The sequence below is a fragment of the Ursus americanus genome, chromosome 24 (genome assembly GCF_024610735.1).
Source record: "Ursus americanus isolate L20-20 chromosome 24, mUrsAme1.1.p, whole genome shotgun sequence".
Classification (NCBI taxonomy): Eukaryota; Metazoa; Chordata; class Mammalia; order Carnivora; family Ursidae; genus Ursus; species Ursus americanus.
The window spans coordinates 44,208,649-44,227,235 of NC_142150.1; the positions used below are offsets into that span (position 1 = coordinate 44,208,649).

General features: G+C 59.5%; 1 protein-coding gene across 6 annotated transcripts in view; it reads left to right on the forward strand.

The window, feature by feature from the left end:
* The window catches only part of ANO1 (anoctamin 1), a 157,491-nt gene extending 141,353 nt beyond the window's left edge, over positions 1–16,138 (forward strand). For all 6 annotated transcript variants that reach the window (XM_087855099.1, XM_087855098.1, XM_045775752.2 and 3 more), the window contains 5 exons: positions 1,336–1,488; positions 6,850–6,902; positions 8,784–8,968; positions 12,473–12,578; positions 14,411–16,138. In XM_087855099.1, the coding sequence (XP_087711225.1) occupies positions 1,336–1,488; positions 6,850–6,902; positions 8,784–8,968; positions 12,473–12,578; positions 14,411–14,653 (740 nt within the window). In that variant the 3' untranslated portion in view covers positions 14,654–16,138. The remainder of the gene's footprint in view (positions 1–1,335; positions 1,489–6,849; positions 6,903–8,783; positions 8,969–12,472; positions 12,579–14,410) is intronic.
* Positions 16,139–18,587: the final 2,449 nt, after the last annotated feature.

An 18,587-nucleotide genomic window follows, 5' to 3' on the forward strand; every position in this document is an offset into this window, starting at 1 on the left:
GGGGGGGGCAGTGGGCAGGCACTGGAAGGGCAGCCTGGGATTGGCTGGCAGACAGACGCTTCCCCGGAGTTTAATTTCTACAATGGCTGGAGGTCACATCCCGCTTTCCTTTGGGCATGGTGAAACTCCTGGGACGGGGCTCTGTCCACCCAGGGAGCAGCCCACCCTGTGACCCAGCCATACCCCGCAGCTCAGGACACTCTCCGTCACGCCCACTGCTGGTCTCCTCCCCGAGGACTGACTCTGCTGGGCGCCTGGAGCACACGGTGCCCGAGACTGAAGAGAAGGGCAGCTGGGGGTGCCCCGGGCCCATGCCATCTCCACCCCCCACCCCGCCGCTTCTCGGCCGGCGCACGCAGCAGGAGGCAGCACCACTCGGGAGTGAGGACCCCACAGCCCCAGGCCTCAGCGGCCCACGTGGAGCCCACGGCCCTGTTTATCCGAGGCCTCCATCACCGCCAGAGCCACCTGCGGACACAACCACGTGCACAGAAGCGTCCCACGGAGGCCCACAGGGCGAGCAAGAAGCCAGCGGCCCCGTTCCCAGACAGAGGCTCCCGCGGAGCCCCCCACCAGCGGCTCTAACAATGGCCACAATCAGCCCGCCAGGCACACGGTGACATTCTGCCGGCTTCCTTGTTTACCACCTGGCAGACAGTGAGAGCCCTGGGACAGACTGTACAGTCATGAACCAGCCTCCCCTATGCTGTTCAGCAACCTTGACCTGACCTCTCCCAGGAGCCCGGCTCTGTGCTGGCCGTAGCATCCAAAGTCCAAGCCCCAGGGCCGGCCTGGTGACGATGGGGATGGTCCGAGAGTGGGCACTGAGAGGGGCCAGATTGTCCTGGACGGTGGGCCCACGCAGCTCCGTCCCCAAGGCCCAAGGAAGGGGACGATGGGGGCTCTTGGACACGCAGCGATACCGGCAGGCCCCTCAGGTCCCAGGGACCCCCAGCTACTGGGCACCGGGGCCCTGCCCGGGGCCCTTGCCAGCCCTCTATGGGGTGAACAAGTCTGGGCCTTCGTGGTCACGGGGGCCTTTTCTCCATCACTGATGATGGTCCAAGACTGGATGTGTGATTAGTGACTACATGCTTGTCATTTAGGAGTCCATGCTGGGGTCCAGAGCAAAATTTGGAGACCCCCTCCTGGCCCGGGGTCACCTGGGGTCGTGGTGGGAGCGTCCCCAGGGCCCCTCTTATGCAGGTGCAGGGGGCACGTCAGAGGCAGGGAGCCAGCCAGACCCCGCCAGCCCCGTGTGTTCAGCTGTGGCACCTGCCGTGGGGGCCCGCCGTGGGGTGCAGCGGCATGCTGACCGTCCCACTCTCCTTGCAGTCATCCAGTTTGGTTTCGTCACCTTGTTCGTCGCATCCTTCCCCCTGGCCCCACTGTTCGCGCTGCTTAATAACATCATCGAGATCCGCCTGGACGCCAAAAAGTTCGTCACTGAGCTCCGCAGGCCGGTGGCTGTCAGAGCCAAGGACATCGGTGAGTGACTCTCGGAAGCTGGTTCTGTGCGTGTGCTGGGTTTGGAGGAGGGGTTCTGCTCCCCAGAAGCTCGATCCAGAGCCGGCAGACCAGGGTTGGGTATGGGGTCCCCACAGGCTCCTGGATGCAGACTCGGGGGCTCAGCGTGGGGGGCGGGAGACCTCAAGGCTCCTTCGCACCCCCACCCCAACCTCTCCACTCCTGAGAGAACATTCCAGAACATGTTGGGTGTCTGAATATCTTGACATCTGGCCATACTAGGATGTCCCCGAGGTGCGAACACCCCACCCTCCTGTCTGTGTGGCCCCAGCGCCCAGACAGAGCTGACGGGTGGGAAGCTCGTGTCAGGGGCTGAGCGGGCGCCTTTCCGTGCAGTGTATTCAGTGTCCACAAGCAGGAAGAGCTCTGTGTGTCTTGCCTGGAGAGTCAGGGCCGAGAAGGTTCTAACCCCCGTCAGCGAGGGCTTCCTGCCCATCATCGTGCAGGAGAGGCAGGGGGGGAGGGATGGTGCGCTGACGGGGAGCACGACGGCTAACCTGGTAGCCAGAGTTGTCAGCAACGCTGATCGTCTCACAGTGAGTCACCTTCACGCAGCCCGGACCAGTTTTCAAGGTGAACGCAAGAAAGTTTATATTTTATCTTGAAATTAGATGGGAAAATTACAAAAATACATTGATTGGGAGTCCTATTTGACACAGTTTTTGTTGAAACGGCACATCCGCGTTCGCTGGTGGCAGACACAAGATGGACGTGTTAGGAGTGTTATCTGTCATTTTTCCGAGATGAGGACAGGATGCCAGGGTGATAGGACGTCAGCAGGGCAGACGTCATCAGCTGGAAGGCGGGGGCTTCTCCAGCCCTTGGCACTGGCTCGTCCTCGTCAGAAATGCTCCTCGGCCATCCCAACCCCCCCGTGTTCGTGGGGCTCCTCGGTCCATGCCTGCCCTGGCGCCTGGTGGCACTGGTGGTGTGGCCGTGCCCGCCGCTCACCAGCACCGCCTCCTAGACATGCGCTCTCCCAGGTTGAATGGCACGAAGTGCCGTTCGCACGCTCACATGTGGCCACGTGTCACACGTGTGGATGATTCTGTGTGGTTCACCGCAGCCACGTTTGCACTGTGGCATCCACGGGGACTCCTTCAGGGCCCAGCTTTGGGACGGCCGGGAAACCTTGGCGTTCTGTAGCAAGGGGCACCAGCCAGAGCCGGGGCTCGAGTACAGAGGTGCGTCTGTGCCCTTCTGTCTGTCACCCTCTGGATGACCCAATCAGCAGAGAGTCCGCAGACGCCCTCCCAGCTGGACTTGCTGGCAGATTTTGCTTGTGATTTTAAGAGGTTTTAAAAGTCCCTGAACTAACTGGCCCTCTGAAGTCTGCTCTGGCTCCCAGGCGCCTGATTCTGCCTCAGCCCTGGCTGTGGGGCGAGCCCCGCACCCCGCACGCCACAGCCCTGGGGTTGCTGCTGCTCCGGGTTCGAGCTCAGCTTTGGGTTCCCTTGCAGGACCGTCCTAGGCACCGCGGTCTCTGTGGGCCGTGAAGACATCGTTCTCACTCAGGGCTCAGTGAGCTGCATTTGGGCCCCAGGCTGCATTCACAAGTCCCCTCCCCGGATGAAGACATTGCCCCCAGGGTTCCCGTGAGCTCCTCATGCCCTGCTCTGAGGGTGAACCCCAGAGGGCTGCATGTGGCCTGGATCACTTCCTGGGGCTTTCGGCTGCGGGTCCTCCAGGGAACCTCTAGAGGGGGCTTGGGCAAATCCTCCGTCCTGTTTTCCCAATGGGGAGACAAAGGCCAGGGGTTACCAAGGCTGAGCTGGAACCGGAGACCCCAGGGCCCCAGCCCTCCACCCTCCGGACCACCCATCCCTGTAGCACCTCCGTGAGCAGAGGGTTTGCCTGGAAAAGCTTACGTTGTGCACCAGAGGCCCGCAAAGAAAGGGGTGGACAGGAGAGCTGGCCAGGCGCTCCCTGGACAGCCCTGGCGATTCTGGAGCCCTGTGCCTGGTGGCAGTAAAGACAGAGTGTGGCCTCCTCATCACTTTCCCCTGACAAAGGCCTGATTCTCAGGCGCCCGGAGGCCCCAGGCAGGTGCACAGTGGGTGTGTCTTTGCTTTGGCAGAGCCCCACTTCCCCTGCGGCCTCGTCCTCAAACCCGCAAACCCACCAGGGTCAAAGGGAGCTCCCCGGCCACCTCCCAGCCTCTGTGCCTGTCGCGGGCGTGGTCCTTCCCACTACCGGTGAGGCTGGGACTCACGTCTGCCTTCTCCTGCCCGTGGCTCCCCTTCGTTCCCTGTTCTTACGGGTCAGCTGCTCACTTCCTGGTTCCTGTCTGGTTGGTTGGAGGCATAATCTGCCCTTCTTTCCCGGTAAACTTTCCTTGAACAAGCCTTTGTATTCCTCCTGTGATCCGTGTGGGCCCCGAGGGGACGCCGGCCCGGTGGCCCCCACAGGCTGCACCCAGGGCACCAGGGGTGGCTGGGGGAGGCTCTGGCTGGGAGGGGAGGCGTGGTGAGTCACTGCGGGGACCCAGCTCCCTGCCAGTGGGAACCCGGCTCCAGCTTCCCAGCCCTGACCTCTGACAGCTGGTTTGCCTGCTTCCTGCTCTCACACATACGCTTCTGAGCCTTCCCAGTGAGCAGCCTCTGCACGCGTCGGGCTCCTGCGTACCGCGTGTGGTCAGGCCAGACGAAACACCTGGCTGTGTCGTTCTCGGAAAGGGGGTTTGGTGTCTCCGGGGACAGCAGGGACACCTTAAAGAGGAAGACAGCGCCTTCCCTCCCCTTCGAGGTTCTCCTACAAGGAGCCTGGAAAGTTTCCTCTTGCATCTGGAGGTCATTGGAGCGTGGCGTCCTCTGCAGCCTGCCTCCCGGTAGCACAGAGGGAGGCTGAAGACTCCCAGGGAGGCTGAGCCCGAGGGCCGGGGCTGGCGCCTGGTGTGGCATTTTTGAACAAAAACCCATGATTCTGGTGTGGGGTCCCCCGGGGATCTGGGGCCTGGACACAGAGACGCCCCGGGGCCTGTACGGTATGCTCGGTCCTGGGCTCCGGGAAGCTCTCCAGCCCATCGCACAGGCCAGCCTGGTCCCTCCCACTTCCCCCGCTCCCCTCCCTCCACCCGTTGGCCTGTCAGCTGGGCGGGTGCAAGACCCGTTCCCTTCCTCGTGCTGCGCTCAGGTGACGCCGCCTCCCCCAGGAGCCCCCTGCCCCAGACACTTCACCTGCGCCAGGGTCAGCCAGCCCCCAGCATCCGATCTTGGAGGTCGCAAACCCAGACCCTGCAGCGCCCGGCGGGCCCTGTGAGTGAGTGAACAATGCAGAGAACAGACCCACAGTGCACGGCATGGCCTGGAAGGGGCGGTGGAGCCACACCAGCCCCGTTTGGGAGCAAGGCTCTTTCAGAAACGGCAAGTCCAGACTTTTAAAAACACATCATCCCAATCTGTAAACACCAGTCAGCATTTTCAAGTAGCACGAGAGCCCTACAAAACACCCATGCGCCGGGATGTGGCCCAAGGGCTGCCATCGTGCTCTGATGCCAGCAGCCTGGTTGGAAGGAGCTTTCAATGCTCTTGCAGTCACTCAGCAAATGTCAAGCGAGCAGTGCCGAGCCCCAGGTGCCAGACAGCATGCGAGGCCCGGGAGGGAAGCAAGGATGTGCAGTGCACAGCCTCCCCGGGAGCCCAGAGTCTGCAGAGACGCCCCCAGCCCCAAGCAGCCGGGCAGGAAGCGCAGAAATGCTGACCTTGTAAGGAAGCGTCACCCCTGCCATCGCCCGCTGTCTTGCATCCCCGTCGGTGCTCTTGAGGGGAGCCAGACAGGGTGGGGTGGACCTGGTACCAGAGTGTGCACCGCGCGTTCCAGCAGGGAAGAAGGTTGAGAACCACTGCTTCCGTGGGGAAGCCGGAACAGAACCCATGCCGTCTCATCGCAGATCAGGGCCTGGCTCCCTTGGGTGGCAGGGCTGCTCATAGGAGGCAGGCCGCCGTTGCTTCCCGCACAGCCTGGCAGAGACGGGTCCGCAGTGCCCACCAAACGCTTGCTGTGTGGAGCGGTCACCCGCCAGGGCTGCGGAGCGAGCGACCGGTGCGCCTCGCACATGGACCTCAAGGGCTGCGTCTGAGCCTGCGGCCTCCACTCTCAGGTCTCGTGGGCCTGTGCTCTCGCTGTCTTTGCAGATACGGGTCCAGGGGGCCTCCCAGCGCTCACTGCTAGGGCAGAAATGCCCACTGGTAGCTCCCCCTGGCCGAGCGGCGGTCTCCCCAGCCTGCCACACTCTTCCATAACAACACGCATACCAGGCCGCTCCCCTCCCACCCTCTCTCGGCAGTGCTGGTTATGCCCGTCTCAGCGGGGTCCAGGGCGGGGAGAGACCACCCGGGACAGGGCTCTGAGGCCCACAGTGCCCGTGATGCGTGCCTGGCCTGATAGGGCCCAGCTGGGCTGGAGGAGAGGGTCAGGCAGGGGCCCTGACAGGCCCGGCCTGCTCTGGGCCCTCAGATAAGGCGCTCCCTCGCCGGGCCCTGCTGGCCTCGTCCTGCTGGGGAGGCCAGGGGAGGACCGCCTGTTTGGCCGCTGGGAGGACCGCCTGTTTGGCCGCTGGCCTAGTCCTGCTGGGGAGGCCAGGGGAGGACCGCCTGTTTGGCCGCTGACCCTCACCCCTCCACCTGCAGGCAGGCTGAGCCCGAGCCCCAGAAGCTGACCTTTTGCACACAGGCTGGAGGACCGCCGTATATGGCCTTCTGCTCGCCCATAATTAGGTGCAATGCTGGACCTCAGGGTGGCAGAAACGGGGGCACCCAGACAGGAAGTGCTCTGCACCTCACTGCCGTCAGGTCGTTCTGCTCGGGTCGTGACCCCAGCGTCCCCAGCCCGGGGCCCTGGCATTGCTCTTTGACCCCAACATACAGTTAGAGGCCTGTCCCTAAATTCTTCTAGCATCAGAGCGACATGTCAGGGCCAAGACATGGAAACCTCATGGGTTTGGTCTGCACCTACTCTTACGTGGACGCTTTTGGGCAGGAACCACATCCAAATTGAATCTTTGTCCGTCTGGAAGGAAAGGCTTCATCTAGGCCAGTTAGCAGTCCGAGCAGGTTCACGGGTGCAGAACCACTCAGGGAGCAGCTGATTTGAAGCACCCCTTTTAGAAGCTCCAGTTTGCCTCCAAACAGCTGCTGAGCCGGGACCGCCGAGGCTCTGTCATCAGCCAGGATCCCCCCCGAGCTCCAGAACATCTGCTCATTCCCACAGACCTGCCCACCGAGGAAGGGACCAAGCCGGTCCTGCTTGCCTGCTGGCCGGGGTTCCTGACAGCCTGCAGCTGAGCCGACCTGAAACTGTGCTTCTCTCCCCCCACCCCCCCAGGAATCTGGTACAACATTCTCAGAGGTGTCGGGAAGCTGGCCGTCATCATCAACGTAAGTGACGTCAGGGGCCTCAGCTAGACGGAAGTGCTGGCTGGGCTGCCAGGGGGCTGGGTGCCCCTCGCAGGGAAGCCGGGTGGGGTCTCTGTCTCCAGCTTCTGTGCAGCCCAGGCTTCTGGAAGCTTCTCCTCTTCAGACATGTCCCTTGGTCTATTGAGAGGTTGGGATGAGCTGTGGGTGAGAACGACGAATTCTCCTCGACCTTTTTCTATAACCTTGAGCAAAATTCTCCACCACACTCACCCTGGCCCCTAACTCCATTCCCTCCCCAGAGTTCTGAGAATATAAGAGAGAGAGAGTGAGAGAGACAGAGGGGGCAGAGACAGAGGTGGAAAGAGACAGAAATTCCTCCCTAGCAATCATTCTCTCATTTTTAAAAAGTTAGCTTTGTCCCTTTATATGAAATGCACGCCTATTCTTTAAAGTTTCAGGAAGTGCAGAAACACGGAGACGAGGGCGAGAAGCCCACCAGCCTACTACACACACATAGCTTGCTGAGGACTTTGCTGCCCCCACCAGCCTCTTGCCAGGCAACCCTGCTCCCCAGCATCTCATCCACACCCTCCTGCCACATGGTGCCACCCCCATGTCCTCTCCTCCCCCTGAGGTTAGGAGGGCGGTGGCCCCTCTGTCATGAGAACCAGCCCTCTGCCCACCCAGGTCCACATGACTCTTCCAGGGCCTGGATCACCCTGGGCTTAGCGGTCTAGCGGTCCCTAGCCCATGCTTCAAAGCCAGGGCTGAACCCCAGCCATGTGAACGACCATTAGACAGCCTCGGAAGTCCGCAGTGCCACCACCCCGTGACCCTCACCCCTCCACCTGCAGGCAGGCTGAGCCCAAGCCCCAGAAGCTGACCTTTTGCACACAGGCGGCCACTCCCTGGAGCAGACACAGCCTGGGGCCTGCACGCCCGCGATGCTGGGTCTGGGCACTGGGCCCCCACAGCACAGGAGTTGAAGCTCAGCCCCGGAGAAGAGATTCTTGGAGCCCTGGGACACTCCTCCCCTGCTGGAGGCGGCCCCACTGCCCAGTCCAGGCTCAGAAACCCCTGTTAAAGGGCCACGACAGGCAGAGCGTGCATACGGGGCAGCAGCAGCTCCTCATCCTGACCTGGGCGGGCGAGAGGGTGCAGGCCTCCAAGGGGGGAGGGCACGTTTTGATTGGGGGGGCAGTGCTGGGAATGCGATGCAACCGTCTGGAGCACAGGGGTGCTATGAGCAACTGGAAACCAGCGACACCTCTCACGGGAACAACCAACAATAGTAGTCATGGCAGCTAGCATTTCTCGAGCCTCTAGAATGTTCCAGGCCCTTCTACGCTCTTTGCATGCATCCACCCACTCGTGCACACACAGCCTTCAGGGAAGGGACTGTCATTGCCCGTCATACAGGTGAGACAGTCAAGGCACAGAGAGGCCCGGCGACTTACCCAACACCGCACAGCCAGAAAGCAGCAGAGCTTGACCTTACCCCAGGCTGCCAGGCTTTCAGTCCCTGCTCTGGTATTGGCACCACACCAGCTGTCCCCAGAGACGGCTCTGGAATGGGATGAGCTGAGTCAGAACATCACCGTTGACAAAGCTCTTTCTACTCCCACGTTCCCTTTCAAGTACACCAGGAAGGTGAAGCATGCAGAGCACAGAGAGGTTAGGTGGCTTGGCCGAGGCCACACAGCCAGTGAGAGGCAGCATTTGTCCCCAGGCCTTCCTGCTCAGGGCTGTCCCGTTCCCTACACCCAGGTCCTCCCAACATTCTGGTCACCTTGCCAGCTGTGGGCAGAGTGTCACGTGGCCAGGCCCCAGGGCTCTCTTGGGGTGAGTTCCCCTCCCGCACCCGGCCGAGAGTCTGCACTCACCGCCCTGTCCCCGGCGCAGGCGTTCGTCATCTCCTTCACGTCCGACTTCATCCCTCGCCTGGTTTACCTGTACATGTACAGCGAGAACAGGACCATGCACGGCTTCGTCAACCACACCCTGTCCTCCTTCAACGTCAGCGACTTCCAGAACGGCACGGCCCCCAGTGACCCCCTGGACCTGGGCTACGAGGTGCAGATCTGCAGGTATGGCTCTCAGCGTCTCTTTCTGAAAGACACATGTGGGTTTCTGGGAGACCCCTGTTCAAGCAAGGATTCTTTCAGAGGCAGGTCACGGAGTTCAAGCTTGCGGCGGGAAGTGACTTACTAGTTCCTTTCTTTAAGAGGGCAAGGATAGCTTCAGATATGGCTGGATCCAGGGGCTACAGTTTGCCGTCAGGCCCCCTCTGGCACTGCCTCCCAGCTTTGCATTCCTCCATGGTGGCATTGGGTTCTGGAGGCAGTGAAGACACCTTGTCTGCCCAGCCATCCTGGTGGCAGATGTCTTTCTCAATAGTCAGCAAAAGTCGGAGTGAAATCTCACTGGCCTGTCGTGGACCACGTGTCCATCCCTAAATGAAGTGCTGTTGCCGGGGGGTAGAGGCTAGAGCTGGGGCGTGTGCCAGGGGTGGGGTCACAGTCAGAGAATGAAGAGGTCCTCAGGAAAACAGGGTGCTCTGACTTGGGGGAGGGGTACTGGATGCTGGGCAGGCCAACTGAGATGGCCAGAGCTGTGGGGCCCCACCTGCTGGCCAGACGCTTGGGGTGTGCAAGGAGCACCCCAGGAAAGATGGAGGCAGGGCCAGGCATGGGAGGCAGAGCTGAGACCTGGCCATTCCCTGAGCTATTTTCTACCTGTGCCACCCTGGGTTAGGGTCTGGGGATCCAGGACTGGCACAGTCCCTGCTATCCAGGAACCTCGGTGCAGATCAGTATAAAGGGGGGATCGTAGTTAGAAGCCCGGATGAAGGGTGGACACAGTGGGGTCACTCCAGGGGACGGGACAATGTGGGCAAAAGCACGGAGGTGGGAATCAGTATGAGCTACTCCAACCCAGCTGAGATCCAGGCCACAAAAGACCTCAGGGGCTAAAATACACGTCACAGAGCCCGTGCGGTAAAGCTCGGTCCCTCCTGCATGGGGAGGCCGTTGACCCCTCTTTGACACATAGGTCCATGAGGCTGGCTGGCATGTCTCTGTCACCTTGACTGAGGAAAGGGGAGTGGGGGCAGCTGCTAGGGTCCAGGGTACTGAACAACATGAAGTAACTTGCAGCGATAAGACAGGCTCAAGAAATGGGAAAACGCACCCCGCCCCCCCCCCCCCCCCCGCCCGGAGCCATGGGGCAAAGGAAAGCAGGCGTCCCTGGCTCGGGCGCTCCTGACAGCACCGCAGACAGCGGGTGTCCCCGCTGGCCCTGAGCGACTCTGGCGCAGGCACACGGTGTTCTCTTCTGCGTCAGGGCGGGGATGGTGCCTGCCCTGGGCCCAGGTACGGCAGTGGAAAGGAACGAGTTAGAGCCGGGTCTGCCAACGAGACAGGGCGCGTGACACCGCAAGGCCTGCAGTGCCCATCCCGGCTCCAGCTTTCCAAATCCCGCCCACACGCTTCCACACGCGTGTAAAGGGGCCCGAAAATCAGAGAGGCCGGGAATGATCCCCTCCCAGCTTTGGCGTGGTCACCTTGGAGAGGGGACAGCCTGAGGCTCCGGAAGTGCAGGGAAGGGGGCTCCAGACACCCTTCCCGTCCTTCAGCACACGCACGCTCCAGGCTGGCGCAGACAGGTGGCCGCCCGCCCCGGACCCCCTCTCCTCCCGTGGCACCGACACTTTCCCTGCATTGTCTCGACACTCCACGCTAAGCGCACAAGCTTGACCTACTTCGCTGAAGGCCCAGTTTAGAGGAAGAGGAATTACAAGCAAAGGAGGCAGGAAGATATGTGGTCAGAAATTCCTTCTGAGATGTCCATGTGGCTATTCACGGCGCTAGCCTCGGTTTCCAAGCACAGGACGTTGGGTCCCAGACGTTCGCTAAGGGAGCAGCTCCGTCCCACGCATCAGCCCAGGTCCTGGCCACATGGGGGAGAGGCCAGGCTGACAGAGCCCAGACCCATTTATAAGAGTCTTGTAGATTTACCCCCACGGAGTCAGAAGACCGTGGATCAGACCACTCCGCTCCCCAGGATTTGGGCTCCAGCCAGGCCCTCCCCGTCCGTGGGCCAAGATCCTGCAGTGCAGGCCTGGGAGCTCCAGGCCCTCGCCAGCCGCACCCACGCAAGCTGCCTCTCGCAGGAATTGGTGGCAGCAGGCACAGCACCCAGGCCAGCCTGGGGCGGTGGGTGTGGGAGACGCAGGGCAGCACTCAGAGCTTCAGGTCGCTGCCGGCTGCCATTTAAGTCTGCAATGAGGCAGGCACGGTCTCATCTCATCCCCAGAGCCACCCCAGAGAGGGCATTATCAGCCTCCCCGGGGGCGCAGGCAGGCTGGGTGCCAGAGCTAGGCAAGGAAAACGTAAGATCGTCTCTGATTGAGGTCAGTGCAGATGGTGGGAAGTGGCCTCTGGGCAGGGCTAAGTGGGCTTTGAGGGATGCTTAGGAGTTTGCCAGGCGACCCCCACGTATTTCCTAGCATCTCAGTGCAGCTGGCCTTGAGCACAGAAAGAAAAGGGAGGAGTGAGTGTGCGTGGCCTCTGACGCTGGGAGAACAGGGGCTGCCTGTTCCCATCAGAGAGCGGTTGTACAAGTCCTGTGTCAGTCTGCAGCTGGCGTCCAGATAGGATCGTTCCCAGAGAGACCGAGCCGATCTCTGGGTCTGGCAGCTTAGCACCCAGCGGCTCCTCGGAAGCCCCCGTCCAGTTTCCTCCAGGAGTAAGGCTCTGTGGGTGAGAGGCCCTGTCTGTTGTGTATTCCTGAATGTCCGCCCCTGAAATGGGAGCTGGAACGTAGCAGCTGCTCGCTAAATGCTTCTCATGTGACGGAGAGTTTGCCAGACTGAGGCCCAGAGAGGCCAAGCCACTGCACGAGAACACACAGCAAGGTGGTCACTGGTTCCAGGGCCAGGCCAGGGCTGTGCCCCCAAAGCCAGGTGCCTCCTCTTCTGGCCTCCCCGCCACTAGACCTCAACGACCAGCAGGGGTGACCTACCTCCCTGAACCCAGAAACTGCCCCCACCTCAAGTTTATTCTGACGGCCTTGGGGAAGCTTTTCCCATGTGCAGCACAAGATCAGCCCCATTAAAGCCAACAGTAGCCTCTGTATTCGGGGTGCAGCTGGAGGGCCTGGGGGGAGACAGCACCCCGGTTATCATCCTCACCACGCTCCCACACTGGGCATCTCAGGGCTTCTGAGCAGGAGAGGACGGGGCCCGCGGGGTTCTCTGAGGGGGGACAGTGCGGGCCAGCAGGGCGGTGGACGGGGAAGCAAGAACGATCACGTTCCATAGAGCAAGGGTCGGTGGGAAGGCCCCGGCAGGGCGGGGGGGGGGGGGGTCTGCTCGGCAGGAAGTCAGTGGGCGGCGTCTACACCATTACGTCAGGGAGAGGGGCAGACAGGGTTGTGTACGGACAAGGAGAGAACAGCCAAGAAGCTGCAGCCGGAAGAGAGGACGAAGGCCAGTGGAGGCTTTCCTGCTGCCAGCTCAGAGCCGCAGGGCGCCAGCCAGGACCCCCGGTTCTGCTTGAAGACCCCCCGTTGATTCCTGTCTGTCTCTGCAGGTACAAAGATTACCGGGAGCCCCCGTGGTCAGAGCACAAGTACGACATCTCCAAGGACTTCTGGGCCGTGCTGGCAGCCCGGCTGGCTTTCGTCATCGTCTTCCAGGTGTGGCAGGCCCTCGTTTCTGGAAGGTTTGAGAAGCGGGCACTGAGCAAGTGTTCTGAGCCCAGGACGGGGTCAGAAGGCCAGAGCTGGCCCACGTCGGGAGCATTGGGAGACCTGGAGGCCTGGCAGCCCTGGGTCCCTGTACAAGGACACGTCCTAGGGAGGCAGAGGGAGGGCCTGGGCCAGCACTGGTGGTGGGATTTGGACCTTTTCGGGGAAGACAGGGTTAGTTTGATACGAGTGGTCTTTATTGAAGGAGACGGGGAGGAAGGGAGACCCAGCTCGGCTTCTCACCACCTCTGTGTAGAGAAGACACCCGGAGGACAGGACCAGCACAGGCAGGAGGAGGGCAGGGGGGTTCCGGCCGACTCTAGCCCCTGGCCAGGAGCCAGGGCACCCAGCTTCGTCTGGTCTCTGGGGAGGGGACGGGCTAAGAACTCAGGTCAAAGGGATTCCCAGTGGACAAGACTGGAGACTGGGGACCAGCCTGGTGCCCGCAGCAACTACAGTCCCAGAGCTGGGGGGGGCATCCTCAGCCACGTGGGCCCAGCCACGGTTCACTTGTGTACTCCTCACATCTGGAATCCCAGGGACTGGATTCAAGCCCCAGCTCTGCCGTTTACAGAGAGTGTGGCTGCAGGCAGACTTCCACCCCCTGAGGCCCTGCTGCCTCACCTTCAGCTTTCCATAACACTCTGCAGTGGGAACAAGCATCTGGGGCTGAGTTTACCAGAAGCAGAGCCTGAGACAAGGATTCTGTGCAAGTGGGTTATTGAAGGAAGCTGCCCAGGAGAGAGGAGGGAGAGCAACAGAGGGGGAGTCTCGGCTGGAGACAGCCTCACCTGATCCTGCAGGGAGATCCAGAGCACGAATCCCAGCACACACAGGCCCCACTGGAGGCGAGAGAGCACCTTTTGTCTGCCCGTGTCGGCTGGGCACTGGCTGTGGTCTATTCAGACCAAGAAGAGGCAGATGGGAGGGGGTTTCCTGGAAAGGAGGCAGCTGTGAGCATCAGCAGCCAGCACTGGCCACAGCTGGGGGCTGGGAGCACCAGCCAGGAAAGGGTCGGGGGGCACCAGCACCATCCACAAGGTGGCTAACAGCCAGATGTGCTAACAAGGGATTGCTGGACAGAGGTTTTAAAAACCGATTTCAGTTCTGTAAAAGCAGATCATTTGTTTCCTCTGCACCCGAGTGTCTCCGGGGGGGAGCAGACTTTCAGGGTGGCCCCGGGAGGCCTCGCAAATTGCAGAAGGGCCTGTGGCATTCTCAGAGACTAAGTTCCCTCTGGGTTTTGTGCTATTTCCATTTTAACGATTTTCCTTAAAGCCTGACACTTGTTCTATTTGGTGATGCTGACCAATCCAGTCATCTCTTAAGCTTCCCAGGCCTGGGATTCAGAATTATTCAGAAACTTGCTATTTACTGAGCTCAGAGTCTTTGTAGAAGTCAGCAGCCATTTCTGGATGGCCTGCTGGCTGGTTTCCTGCCTCATTTATACCTTGGGGGAAACCGAGGCCAAGGGAGCCCCAAGTATGTGTCTCAGGTTGCAGGCTGGGAGTGACGGGGTGGGGGCAGAGGCGGGTGCAGGGGAGGTGGGTGGGGGTGGAGTGGGTGGTGGGGAGGGTGGCAGCAGAGGCAGGTGTGGTGGAAGGGAGGGGGGTTGGAGGCGGGTGCAGGGGAGGTGGGTGGGGGTGGAGTGGGTGGTGGGGAGGGTGGCAGCAGAGGCAGGTGTGGTGGAAGGGAGGTGGGGGCGGAGGCGGGTGCAGGGGAGGTGGGGAGCATCTCCTACCATCCTCCTCCCCACCCCCACACACTGACTCTCCTTCCAGAACCTGGTCATGTTCATGAGCGACTTCGTGGACTGGGTCATCCCGGACATCCCCAAGGACATCAGCCAGCAGGTGCACAAGGAGAAGGTGTTGATGGTGGAGCTGTTCATGAGGGAAGAGCAGGGCAAGCAGCAGCTGCTGGACACGTGGATGGAGAAGGACCGGAAGAAGGATGAGCCGTGCAACAACCATGGCCCCAAAGCCTGCCTGGACAGCCCCGAGTACCCCGGGGGCGCCCTGTAGCTGCCCCTGGCCCCCCAGCCGACGGGCGCCCTCCCCCAGCCAGGCCCGGTGGCTCCTGTGTTCGCCGCAAACCTGGAAGACCACCTTCTGATGGGACAACATTCTTCTGTCTTTTTTCTGTTTTTTTCCTCCTTGTTTTTGCACAAAACCATACGCAGGGAATTTTTTTATCTTTAGTATTCAAGGTTAATCAAAATGGTCGCTGGGCATAGGGTGAGAACACGCGGGCATGCGGGCGCTTTGCAGAAACAGTTCTTGGGAACCACGGGTCTCCTTTGCAGTGGAAGGTGAGCAGAGGCCTCCAGGAAGTGTCTTTTCGAATCTGCCCGATGCCTTTAGAGAGATTTGAGATGGTGTTGCAAAGCATTGGATAAACGTTGTGCAGTCTGGGAGGGAGAATGGAAGAACGAGGTTGACACCCGTTCCAGAAGGCTCTCCTGCCACCAGGTGGGAAAAGTCAGCCGGCTTTTCATCTTCTGTTTTCTGTAAGTTCAGAAACCGAGACCCTCCAGCCAGAAGGAGAGGTGCCCTGGCCCTGTCCACTCAGAGGGCCTGTGAGCTTAGAATTTACTCTTGGAGAACCTCGGGGCAGCAGGTATCCCTCAAGGCGGCAGGTGGCCCACGCTGTCGGGGTCCCTACTGTCAGCTGCACACCTGCCCCTGCGCCATGAGCCGACCTCAGAACTGTTCATCTACTTGGTGGGACAGAAAAAAAAAAGAAGAAGAAAACCAGGTGGGCAGAAAATGAGCAGAGAGGACCCCAGAGGCATTTCTAACGATGGCTTCAGGTTCCAAGAAGTCTTAAGGCATCAGGAGAACATTCACAGCTTTAGAATATTTATTGGATTTTTTAAAAAATCAATTCTAGGGTGGATTTGAGGGTTTTTCTCTGTCGCTCCAAGGTGGAAGGAGTTTATTTTATTAGTTAACCAATATCGTTGCGAGGAATTTGAAACACTGTTACTACCAAAGATTTTTATTAATAAAGACTTCTATTTTGGTAACACTTCTCTATATTTTTACTTACAGGAATGTGACTGTGGGACAGTTACCATTTTAAAGCTTGTAAAAACGAGTCTCACAGATGGCAGGCGTGATCTAAATTTGCAGCCATACGCTAACCAATTCTCTGAAATTTCTCAAGCACCAAGAGAAACCTAAAAAGAAATGTTTCATCGAAGGGCGGGGACACAGCACATGCGTTTGCCGTGCACGTGTGGTTGGTGTGAGGTCAGCCCCTTCGGCTGCCAACCCCGACCGCCGTCCGTATGTGTTTGCTGCAGTCGTGGGGGCGCTCCTAGTTTCTCTTGTACAGTAAGTAGTTGGAAATGGGGTTTTTGTATATAAATATTGTATTAAAAATTAGGTGATGACCCAAAATCCTTTTATGGAAACCATTTTTTTTTAAAAAGTGAATGTACACAGATTCACAGAGGACCGTGGCTGGACCTTCATGCAACTAAATAAATTTGGATACACAACCACTGTCTTCACTCGAACGCTGTCCGTGTGACCTGCACCCCAGGAAGCTCGAGAGGCTGTCCCCAGGGCCCCCTGGCTGAGCTGCAGATTCGGGAGGGACCCTGGGCGTCCACACCCCCCAGTGCCAGACGCGTGCATTGTTCTGGGTGCTCCTGGGACGTCATCTCTCTGTGAGTGTGTGTATGCGTGTGCTTGTGTGTGCACGTGTGTACATGTGTGTACACACGGGCTGTGTGCACACGGACGTGCACTCTGTGTATCCATGTGTTTGCATGGGCACGTGTGCGTGTGCGCGCGTGCCCGTACCTGCATTTATGTTGGGATAGGAGCCGTGCTCACACCTTCCCAGCATCCTCTTCCACGACCCTGAAATTCCCACCCCTGGTCCCACCAACCCAATACGGTAGCACTGAGGATTCCGTGGACCTGAAATGTCCCCAACCCTCCTGGGGACCCACCTACGGTCACCAGTGTGTTCGTTTGGGCACGTGGGGACCTTTTCCAGACTACCACCTCTAATCACCACCATTTCATGAAAGAAAGGTATTTTTCACAGCCAACGCCAGCAAAGCCACGCAGCCCTGCTAGCTGGGGACAGTCCTTAGAAACCTCTCCGCGTGGTTCCACCTTGGAGAGCTTCGGCGCCCCCTAGTGCTTCCGTTCCTGCGTCCTCCAAGAAAATCTGCAAAGCTCAAGCTCCCAACGTCCCAGCTGCCCGCTGTCAAGAACATCCTTCCAAAGTTTTGGAAGTGCTTCCTTTGTCCAGACATGAAGGCAGCACCCGGGGTCAGCATCACAGGGACCTCCCCTCCCCATGGGTCCTCCCACAAGCCGTGAGGGCCCACGTGACAGAGGAGCGGCCTCAGAGTAGGGAGGTGACTTGCCCAAGGTCACAGGGCTCCTTAGCACCTAAGCCAAGACTGGCACCCAGACCTTGTAGACATTCATTCATGCTATGTCCCAGCACACAGCAGTGGACAAAGTGGACTGGTCCCTTCCCTCAGGCAAAGACTTCTTGCAGAGGGTGTGAGGTGCCTAACCAGAAAATGGACCCCGGAACCGGATAGTTTCAGAGGAAGAAAGAGATGCTGATAAAATAGAACAGGGTTGGTCAGGGAGGACCCTGGGGGCCTGAGCAACAAGGAGGCAGGATGTCGAGTCCTGGAGGAAGGCAGGACAGATCAGGCAGCAGAAGGGCAGTGCAAAGGCCCCGAGGCAGCAGACAGCTGACTGGAGGGGAGGGGCATGGAAGGCAGCAGGAGGCAGGGTGGGAGGGGTAGCCAGGACCAACTCACACAGGGTTCCCTGGCTGCGTGAGGATTTCGAGCTTGGTGGTAGATGCCACAACGGGATCTGAGTGGTTTTAACCAGCCCAGTGGTGGGATCTGACCCACCTTTTGAGGTCATGGCAGCTGTCGGTGGGGGGGGGGCGGGAATTGCAGTGGGATGGATGGGAAGCCAGAGAGGGGTGTTGCGGAAATGCAGAGGGCGATAGTAGGGCTTGGATGAGGGTGGTAGAGGTGCGTGGAGGAAAATCAAAAGATGATGTCACAGAGACCTGGGATCTGGCCGTGGAAGGACCCCCAGAGATCAGCTGGTCAGCTGGCACTGTTATTTCAGACAGGAACCATGAGGCCCAGGGAGGGTCAGGGCTCCAGAGCAGTCACACAGCAAACTGGCAACACAGCCGTCTCTCGAACCTAGGCCCCATGACCCCCAACACTGAACAGTGTCTGCTACTGGTCCTGGAGTGGTGTGGTGCCCATGCACAGAGGACAGTGATGGGCAGTGGCCTGCAGGGGCCTGAGGTCGGGCTGGGGTCACTCGTGCTTTGGGGATTCTGCTTCCCTCCTCAGGTAGGGGCTGCCGTGAGCTGCATCCAGCCCAAGACAATCTCCATTTGATAGGTTCAGTGCTGGCTAATTTTTTTAGTTGATATAATATATAAAAACCAGGTAAATCTACATAAAAACCCAGATTTGAATGAATTTGAAAAACCCAGAATGAATTTGAAAATTCAAGCCATCTGACAACAAACACAGCCCCACTTTTCAGCATGTCACTTTGGGTGGGTGGGATGGATGCATAGATGGGTGGGTGGATGGATGGATGGACGGATGAGGGATGGATGGATGGGTGGGTGGATGGATGGATGGACGGATGAGGGATGGATGGATATGGGTGGATGGATATGGGTGGATGGATGGGTGGATGGATGGATATGGGTGGATGGATGGATGGATGGATGGATGGATATGGGTGGATGGATATGGGTGGATGGGTGGATGGATATGGGTGGATGGATGGATATGGGTGGATGGATGGGTAAGTGAATGGACAGATGATGGATGGATGGATGGATGGATGGATGGATATGGGTGGATGGGTAAGTGAATGGATGGATGGGTGGGTGGATGATGGATGGATGGATGGATGGACTGATGGATGACGG